Source organism: Papio anubis, chromosome 10, assembly GCF_008728515.1.
Source record: "Papio anubis isolate 15944 chromosome 10, Panubis1.0, whole genome shotgun sequence".
Classification (NCBI taxonomy): domain Eukaryota; kingdom Metazoa; phylum Chordata; class Mammalia; order Primates; family Cercopithecidae; genus Papio; species Papio anubis.
In genome coordinates, this window is record NC_044985.1 from 57,645,392 (window position 1) to 57,655,825 (window position 10,434).

Sequence of the window (10,434 nt, forward strand, 5' to 3'; positions counted from 1 at the left end):
TACATGACAACATAGCCCAATTTGAAAGGTTTTTCTAGAATTAGAAGCTGGAGCATACACACTGTGACTTTACCTACTACTGTAAGTTTTCAGTAGAACGCCTGGCATATATCTTTTGTATTCTGGTATATGCCTGGCATTCTTCTGCAAACTTAGAATAGTAGGTAAAGCCACAGTCTGTATGCTTCTGGACCTACTAGCAGCTCAGTTACCATCCCCATAGTTTATGGATTAGGCAAGATTGGAAAAAATCCAATGTAGAAAAACAGAAAGAAATAAAACCCTACATGTCAATGTCCAAGAGTAGATTTTCTCAAGGGAATAATAGCAATAATGTCTAACATTTAAGGTTTTCTTTTTTTTTTTTTTTTTGAGACAGAGTCTTGGTCTGTCGCCCAGGCTGGAGTGCAGTGGCCGGATCTCAGCTCACTGCAAGCTCCGCCTCCCGGGTTCACGCCATTCCCCTGCCTCAGCCTCCCGAATAGCTGGGACTACAGGCGCCCGCCACCTCGCCCGGCTAGTTTTTTGTATTTTTTTTAGTAGAGACGGGGTTTCACCGTGTTAGCCAGGATGGTCTCGATCTCCTGACCTCGTGATCCGCCCACCTCGGCCTCCCAAAGTGCTGGGATTACAGGCTTGAGCCACCGCGCCCGGCCTAAGGTTTTCTTTTATATGCCAAGTACTATGAGAAGGGTTTACAGAATTATGTAATTTACTCCTTAAAATAACCCTATGAGATAGGTATTATCCCTATTTCACAGCTGAGAAAATTGAGGGACAAAAATCACATGGCTATCAAATAGGCAAGACAGGATTTAAAACTAGGCTAAGCTTAACTCCAAAACCCAGGCCCTTAAACACCGGATCATGTTTGTGCCATTCCTACCCCCAAGACCAATGGCAAAGATAGGGAATAAGACCTATGTAATTTATCATCAAAATAAAGTCATCCTTCTCCTACTTCCTTCTAGATCTACCTGTGACTTCAGTAACTCCATATCTCATTAGACAATGGGAACATAAGCATATCTAGCCCAGCACTGGAAGCCCTTTAAAACAGCATGCCAACTTTCTGACAAAGTACTAATACAATTTGAGGGAAAGATAATCTAGGGTTTCATTATATTCTCAGTGAGAATCTATGACCAAAAAATCAGTTAAGACATACACAGTTATCTCAACATAAACCATTCCATAAAACTTAATGCAAATAAGATTTAAAAAATCATAAGTTTCTTAAAGAAACTCATTACCTAATTTTCATGAAGACATAGTTGAGAAGTATATACAGTTAGTTATTTCAGTGGATGAACCACAGTTAAATGACTAAATTCAAATATTTTAAAGTAATTTACCAAGATGAAACACACATGTGAGTAAACCCATGACATACAATCCCAATCTTCAAATGGTTCACTGTCAATCCAAGCAGACATACACACATCCATGCTAATACAATGTGAAAAGTAGCACAGACTAGTCATATGATCAAAACACTCTGTGGAAGATACAAGATTGAAAAAAGATTTCATATAAATGTATTTTAAAGTAGTATTAGAATATAAGATTTCCCTGTAGTGAGTTAAAAAAAGAGGCACTAATAAAGGCACAGAAACAATAAAATCACAGACAAAAAGAAACCCTAAAAAATAATATGAAGTTTGAAATTGAAGAAAAGATCCCAAAAAGGCTCATATTCATAGAGGAAAACAATGGGGAACAGGACTAGACATTTTTATCAAGGCTTGCAAATGGCTTCACAGATCCCACTAAATTGTTTGGACTTTATCCTGTAGATAGCGAGTGAAAGCTATAAAAGGTTTATAAGCAAGTGAGTGGTGCAATCACATCTGTGTTTTATAAAGATAAACTAAGACTCAGTGAAGGAGACTGAAAAGAAAGGGAGGAGACACTAAAGGCTGAGAAATTGTGGAACCCAATACAAATCTCTAGGCCTGAACTAAAATAGTGATCTGTCTTAAATACACTCAAATTGTACTTACTAAACAATTTTAAAACGAAGCATCAGACATTAAAGTCACATGTCACTCTGCAACTTCAATCTGGTATAGAAATTACAATGTTAAGTCACCTTTCCTAACATTACAGTGATGAATGTTTCATTTCAGTCTCTTGGCATTTTGAGTCAACTACAAATATTTAAACCTATATACTAAAATCTAAAGGGTGTCTAAAATCCAATCTTTATCTTCTTAAGGTTACTGCTCGCCTGGAGGATCCACTGAAATTTTTTCTGACCGGTATAAAATTTACAAGTATTGAGCTTTTATCAAAGAATATAGTAACTCAGACACAAATTAGTTTTACAGTACTGGCATTATGTCCCCTTTACTTTCTTTTTAAAAAAAAAAGTCAAATTTACAGCATGTAAAGTTTTTTTTTTAACAAAATAGTAATAAAGACAGATATTCAACCATCATTGAACAGCTTTCTATCAAGAAATTCCTTGAAAATAAATACAGCTACTCAAATGACAAATCTGAGTAAATACTGCCCAAGTCATCCCCTCTCCAGAAGCTAGATAAAAATAAACTGTAGTGCCATTTTTCCCAGCAAGTCAGGCCATTAATTGAAGGAAAATCTCTAAACCTAGAGCAAAGTGATGTATTCTGAATTTCTCTGAATAAGCCTGAAATGAAAACCATATATTAAAATACCTGTGAAGCACAACGATGGGAAAAAAAAAAAAAAAAGCAACAGATAATTTAAGGAAAATAAGCAAGAAAAGGGACTTTTTCAATATAATAAATTTGCAGTTGTAAAAAATTTGCTAACTACCCTATTTTCTAAATGGAATGGAAAAAACACAATCAGAAAACTACTAGATTAATTATGCCAAAACTACACTCGACAAATAATATATTACACTAGAAAAAAAAGAGCTCAGAACTGAGTTCTAGTTCTGACTACACTGTGGAATTGTGTGAGTTAGAGCAACTCAATTTCCTCATGTGAACAACCAGAAAAACATTACTTTGCAGGGTCATAAGAACCAGAAGAAAAATATTAAGTTTTATAAACTATTGAGCACTGTGCAATCCCAAGATCACTGTGACTGCTAAGATTATGAGAATAGATTTGAAAACCATCCACTAAAATGCCCAGCACAATTCCCGGCACTCTGTAAGATCTATATATATTTACTGAACAGTTATTTTACTTTAAAATCATTGCAAACACAATGACAGAACAGATCAAAACAAATTTTGAGGTATTAAGAGCCTTCTATGAAAAAGTCTAAACCAATTTTAAACCTATTTCCACAATTCCACAATGAATCAGCTCCAAATATTTCAAAAGTACAAAGCCTTGTAAAGCACCATCATGTGTAAATTTCATCACCAATATACCACTAAAGAGATGAAATACACTAAATACCAAATGGGAGAAGAATAAATTAGAAAATCATCTGAGACAAAAAAAAAAAAAAAAAGTATGAAAAATGTTTGATGTTAGACTACTGGAAACACTACAAAAACAAAAGAAGAAAAGGAGATTTAAAAACATACAACCATGGCCGGGCCGGTGGCTCATGCCTGTAATCCCAGCACTGTGGGAGGCTGAGGTGGGCAGATCACTTGAGGTCAGGAGTTCGAGACCAGCCCGACTAACATGGTAAAACCCCACCTCTACTAAAAAGACAAAAATTAGCTGGGCATGGTGTACATCTGCAGTCCTGGCTACTCGGGGGCTGAGGCAGAAGAACGGCTTGGGCCTGGAAGGCGGAGGTCGCAGTGAGCCGAGATTCCGCCACCACACTCCAGCCTGGGTGACAGGGCGAGACTCAGTCTCAAAAAAATAAAAGTAAAAAAAATTAAAACAGGCAACCTAGACGAGAACTAGTATTTGATTTAGAAGCAAGATAATTCTCTACATAACTTATGTCTACATAAGTTTACAAACTAAATTAAAAATCCACCAGTGTTTCTCTCAGTACCTAATATTCTTACTGGACAACTAACAAACAAAACATGGGCAGGTGGATTCTTTGAGTCTAGGAGTTCAAGACTAGCCTAGGCAACATGGCGAAACCCCATCTCTACAAAAAATACAAAAATTAGCCAAGTGTGGTGGCATGTGCCTGTAGTCTCAGCTACTAGGGAGGCTGAGGTGGGAGGATCAATTGAGCCCAGTGGTTGAGGTTGCAGTGAGCTGTAAAAGTGCACCTGTACTCCAGACTGGGAGACAAAGCGAGACTTTCTCAAAAAACAAACAAAACACCAACTAACATGAATGTTGGCATTAGTATGGTAAGAAATTGTAACTAAGGCACTCTAAGTCTCTCTACATACAAATATACCTGTGGAAACGAAAAAAGAAAAAATTCACACCAACTATTGCATAGTATTTGGAAATGATCATTAACTTAGTTCCTACGAATGCCTTTATGAAAGCCAGAAACAGGAAAGGAAGGAGCATAATTGGAAACAAGAACAAGCGTGAAGCCGAGGTGGAAACAAACTAAGAACTAAGAGCAAATATTCAAGTTTCTTAAAATCTTCAAAGAGCACTAAAAGAACTGAAACAGACTTCAAATAGAATCACCCTACCCAATGAATTAGTTACAACGACAGCATAGGTCTTATTTAAATAATGGCAAAATAACATTTTTTGAAGTAAGCTATTACTTATTTTTTAGCTCAACAACATTTATGTGCCATATTAAGGAACACTAAATTTACAACTTAAACCAAAAATCAGGCAATCACTTTCATAATAGTCACTTATTTTAGGCCAAACGCGGTGGCTCACGCCTGTAATCCCAGCACTCTGGGAGGCTGAGGCGGGTGGATTGCTGAGGCGGGTGGATTACGAGGTCAAGAGATTGAGACCATCCTAGCTAACACGGTGAAACCCCGTCTCTATTAAAAAATACAAAAAAAAAAAAAAAAAAATTAGCCGGGCATGGTGGCACACGCCTGTAGTCCCAGCTACTCAGGAGGCTGAGGCAGAATGGCGTGAACCCTGGGAGGCAGAGCTTGCAGTGAGCCAAGATCGCGCCACTGCACTCCAGCCTGGGGGACAGAGTGACACTCCGTCTCAAAATAAATAAATAAATAATAGTCACTTATTTTATTACACTAAAGTGCAAATGAGGTAAATTAAAAATCCACAAGTTCACATAAATGCAAACTGGTCAAAGTTAATACTTGCACAAAGGTCTATTTTTTCTATTTCCTGGTTTACTACTAAAATTAGCCACACAACTTAAGCACAAAGGAGCGCTGCTATAAAACCATCTTTCAGAGTCCACATTGTAGAACACTACATGTGAGACTGCTTTGTGACTAGATTTCTTCAGCAATGTACTGTGGGTAACCAAACACCCTTGGCTAGGATCCAAATTCAAAATCCAAATATTAAAAGCAATCTTCAGCACAGTTGATTGGCTTTTCAAGGCCCTTTTAATCTCAAAATACCAAGCTAAACTGGCATAAAGTTGATCTGTACGTGTGTATTTCCACTTGTTTAAACACAATATATAAGCAATGTGGAATCCTAGACTGGATCCCAGAAGAGAAAATGGACATTAGTGGAAAAGCTGGTGAAATGCAAACAAAGTCTAGTTAGTAATATCATACCAATGTTCATTTTTTAGTTTGGACAAATGTGTCATCATGATGCTAACATTAGGGGAAACCGGATGAAGGGTATGAGACGATTCTCAGTTCTGTATTTCCAACTTTTCTATAAATTTAAAATTATTCCAAAACACAATTATTTAAAAACACAGCTATAACCTCTCATAATTCCGAATCATTTGAGTAATAAAAGATTATCTAAGCCCATGAACTCACGTAAATTTCCTTCCTTTTCTAAGATGTGCTGAAAAAATATCAAGTTCATATTTGCACTGGAAAAATGATTTTTCTATTTGCTAAGGCAAATATACGCAAGCCAGTCTTACCAATTTTACTCAAAGCGAAAAATCTTGGGCGCAGGTACCAAACATCATAAAGAAATATATGATTTAGGATTTTTTTTTTTTTTTAGGCAAAACTATTTTCATTTTACTATGATTGGCAAATTATGATTTGAGATTTATCAGATTGATTCTAGTTCATGTTCATCTGGCAAAATATGTGTTGTCAGGAATGATCTGGTAATTCAGAAAAGCAGCTAAAGCAGCACGGAAACTTCCCTACAAGCATATGGCCACAGCTGGCTAAGGCTGGAGACAGTATTCTATCCTTGGGCCTCAGACTCACATGTATATGTACATACACATTTTTCACCCATAGTTCCTTACTTCTCCCCTCCCCCATCTGTAAACTGATACCTAAACTTTACAAATTACAGCTACAAGAAAAGTTTTGTTCCATTTGAAATATAAAAAAGATCAGTAGAAGCAATCTGCTTTTCAATTTTACTTATGCAGTTTAAGATAGTCAATTTCTTTTGGCACTTTGGAACTAGAGGGATACAGTTCATAAAAAAGGTCTACCAACCCTTAGTGAAGCTGAAATGAGGTGAAATAAAGGCCTACCAATCCATAAAAGTATTTAAAAATAACAATGCCTAATACAATTTTACATTTTTACATCTTAATCTGCTTATGAAAAAAGACATTAAAACTATTCACATCCCCTATAACGAAACACTAAAATTACAAATCTATTTACCAATAATAGCTTAACATTGGTTTAACTTTAAAAAAAAAAAAATCTGGACGTACTAAGCATTTGCTGTAGACTATACCAAATACCAAACTTCTCTTTCTTCAGTGACTATTCAAAATATCACTCCACAAATCAATTCCTATGATCTCCCCCCCCCCCCCCCCCACACACACACACACACACGAGAGGGTTTTCATTAACAGGTGAACAAATCTACACAATACAACAGTGATGATCCAAATGTAAAATTCACAATTAACAGTCTAAAAACTATTCCTACCCTATTTGTATTAACCCCTCACATAACACAGGCGAGCTCCTCCCCTTGCCCCGGACACTGTGAAAACACTACAGAAAGAATCCCACCACATCTTACCTGACTAGCAGTCGTAATAAAACGAAAATATACTTTTGCCAATCATATTCAACTGTAAGTATTGCAGTATTAGCATGCATGTAAATACAATTTCTTACATATACTTTTCTAACACTGATAGTCATATTCAATTTCAAAAGATAAAGTACTATCTAAGCAACTTGCTAATTTCAAAGGCTGCTTAATGTTTCACTTAACGCCCCTTACAAAAAAAAGTCACTGCAAATTTAAGTAGTCTGCAAAAACTAAAATTCAACGATTTTGAATGGTCACTAAAAAAGCAAAAAGTGTTCACTCCTGCATACAAAAGGATAATTCAAATAATAAACCCTCATTTTTTAAAAATAATGTATGATTTAAAACAGTAAGATCCTGTAACTTCCAACAGAAAATGCCCCAGGTTCAAAAATACTAAAAACTAAAGACACTGCTTCTAGTTGATACTATCTATGGCCGATAGGCTGTGCTTGAAAATTTTGTAGTGTTCAGCGAAGGAGTTTTCAGCACTGATATGAATTGCTCAAACATCCATTTTGGAGTCCTCTACCCCCGCCCTCTCAGACTTCATTTTGTGAAGAATTTTGCGCGAGGTGCCGCAGTGACAATTTCGAGAAAGCCTGGGAGGGCTTCAGATCCAAACAGGGATGCGAAAGAGCAGGAAAGGGCGCCCTGGAGCCCAGCGGCCCGTGCGGCTCGGGAGAAGCGCGGGCGCCGGGGAGGCCTTTTGGGCGGGCGCGCTACGGGCCCCGGATGGCGGGCGCCGGGCCTCAGCGGGGGCGGGCCGCGCGCGGGACTTACCGCTCCGGCGGCGGCGGGGGCCCCGGCTGCGGCGGCCGCCTCCTCCTCGTCGTCGCCCGGCGATGGCGGCCCTATCTTGCTGCAGGTAGCGGCCAGCAGAGCGAGCGGTGACGGCTGAGTGTCCTACCCCCAATGGGCGGGTTCAGAGAGGGAGACAGGGGGAGGGGGTGGCGGTTAGGGCCGGGCCGCCGCTCGCACAGGAAGTGCGACTCGATCCCCGCCGACTGCGCCCAGGCGAGCGCCAACCCGCACTCTCCTCCTCCTCCAGGTCCCGCCGCCGGCCCCCGCCTGGCGTCCCCCGCTCCACGAACCCCGACTCCCCGGTCTGCGGGCAGGCGGGCGGCGGGCTAGCGCGCCGGGCCTCCGCCTTCCGCCCGGAACCCACCCCCGAGAGGGCACGCTGGGGCCCACACTCACACGCGCACAAAAAGGCGGCAGGCGGGCGGGGCGGGGCGGCGCGGGCGGGGTCGGAGCGTTGGCGCCTCGGGCGGGCAGCTCCCGAGGCGGGGGGAGGGGAGGGGTGGGGAGAGGCGAGGAGGGAGGGGTGAGGCGAGGAGGGAGGGGAGAGGCGAGGGGAGGAGAAAGCGGCGCGAGGGGGGAGCCGGGCCGGGGCTCAGCCGCTCCTCACCTGGGCCGCCGCCGCCGCCACCGCGCCGTTTCCGTGCTGTTGCTGCTGCTGCAGATACTCGCCGTGGCCGCCGCCACCACCACCGCCGCCGCCGCTGTCCACGTCCAAGGCAGCCATTTCCTCTTGTTTCACGGGCTTTTCGGGAGCTGCAGGCACAGCGCGGGGGGGGTGGGGGTGGGGAGGAAGGCGGGTGGCGGAGAGGGAGGGGGCCCGCGGGCCGAGGCGAAATTACTCCCAAAGCCCGGACCCAGGCCCCTTCCCCTCCCCCACCCGCCCCCCGGCGGCGGCGGCGGCGGCGGCTCCCTCCTCCCCTCCTGCTGCTGCCCCCGCCCGCCGCTGCCTGTAACCCTCCTCCTCCTCCTCTTTCCCTCCTCCTCCTCCTCCCCGCGCTGCCCCTGCCCCCTCTCCTCTCCTCCCCTTTCCCTTCGCGCCGCTCGCTCTCACTCGCGCTCGCTCCTCTCGCACCGTCAGTCACTCACACACGCCCGCCCGCGCCCGCACACAGGGGGATGCGCTCCCGGCGGACCGGGCCGCCCGCCCTGGGGCCTGGCGGGGAGACGGCGTTGCTGGGGCTTCGGGGGTGGACGGTGGCTGGCGGGGAGGGGAGGGAGGCGCAGGGGAGTGCAGCTTTCTGCCTCTCACAGACACTCGGTCGCACACACGGGGCCGGGACCGGCGGCAGCGGCCCCGGGCTGGCTGTGGTCGGCGGCAGCGGCGGCGGCGGCAGCAGCAAGGGTTGCTCTCTCGGCTTTACGTACCGGTCATAGTGTGTTTAGGGCACCTCAGGCGGGGCTCCCCGCCGCCTTACACATGGTGAGGAGCGAAGGCGGCGGCGGCGGGAGAGGATGCGGGAAGCGGCGGCGGACACGGCCGGAGCGGTCCGGGGATTTTTTTTTCCTATTTTGATTGACTGTGCGGGAAACACAAAAGGTGGAGCCTCCAGCCCAAAAGGGGGGAAGAGGGTGACAGCCTGCCCGGAACTCCCGCCCCTCTTCTTGGCCCTCATTCGCCGCCGTGTTCTCCGTCGGATGTGCTCATTGGTCCAGGCGCCCGTCCGTCGCTGTGCCAGGCGGCGCGCTTCCTGTTTGCCCCCCGGGTGGAAGGGGCGAGACAATGAGCGGCCGTGGCAGCGTAGGTTTCCGAGAGCGGCTACGGCTCGCCGGTTACCCCGCTGTGTCCGCCTCTCTCGCCGGCTGCCGCTGCCAGGCCCGAGGCGCAGGCCTCCTCCACCTCGCAGGCGCTCGGAGCAGGCCTAGCCAAGCTGTAGGGGAGCTGAGCTGGGGAGGAAATTCGTCCCCGGTGACTCCGGCTCCACTGGAGGCTACCTCCATCCCGGCAGCAGCCTCGGCCGGATTTCCCCAGGGCCTCGCGCTCTTGGAGCCGCCGTTTGCCTGCGCTACCAGGAGGCCACCGCCGCTCAGCCCCGGGGCTGCTGCTGCGGCCGCTGCCGCTACTGAGCAAACCAGACCCGCCCCACGAGCCCGGGGGGAGGGAGCTGGTATTAGGGGAGACACCCCCTCCGAGGCTGGAGGAGGATTTTTCTCACACACATCCAGCTTTCTGATTCACAGACAGCCATCTCGCTCCCAGCCCCCTTAGCCCCAGCTTTCCAACCGGTCTCCCACTTTCACGTACCGTGAAGGCAGGCATTTAAAGCAAAAAAATTTCAAGTCACCTCACATACGGAAGGAGAGTTTTAATTTTGGCCAGTGGCACCAAAACGGGCACTTAAAAGTATATTTCATTTTACCTGTGGTATGTGTATGTATCCAATGGGGCAGAATACTGTTTTTTTTTAAAAGTCAGTCACATAATCATTTTGCTGCACAAACGTATTATCCCCAGCCTCTTAATCCTCTTGGTACCAAGTCAGATATCTCCTGAAACAAGCCCATCAACCATTGCCAACGTTTTTAAAGTTGTGAACTGGTGAAGTACCTTTTTTCCCCCATTGGAACATTTTTGTTGTATTTTAAAATCTTGTTTCACTC

General features: G+C 44.9%; 1 protein-coding gene across 11 annotated transcripts in view; it reads right to left on the bottom strand.

Moving 5' to 3' along the window:
* The window catches only part of SP3 (Sp3 transcription factor), a 59,420-nt gene extending 49,680 nt beyond the window's left edge, over positions 1 to 9,740 (bottom strand). For 9 of the 11 annotated variants that reach the window (XR_002516158.2, XM_021923718.2, XM_021923719.2 and 6 more), the window contains exons 1-3: positions 9,202 to 9,316; positions 8,444 to 8,589; positions 7,816 to 7,938 (exon numbers count right to left, since the gene is read on the bottom strand). Coding sequence is in view for 10 of the 11 variants with exons in the window: in XM_021923718.2 (XP_021779410.1) it covers positions 7,816 to 7,938; positions 8,444 to 8,589; positions 9,202 to 9,208 (276 nt within the window). In the remaining variant the exon portion in view is untranslated. Of the gene's footprint in view, positions 1 to 7,815; positions 7,939 to 8,443; positions 8,590 to 9,201 lie in introns of all 11 variants that reach the window. The other 2 variants (XM_031651363.1, XM_003907626.5) reach the window with 2 other exon arrangements.
* Positions 9,741 to 10,434: the final 694 nt, after the last annotated feature.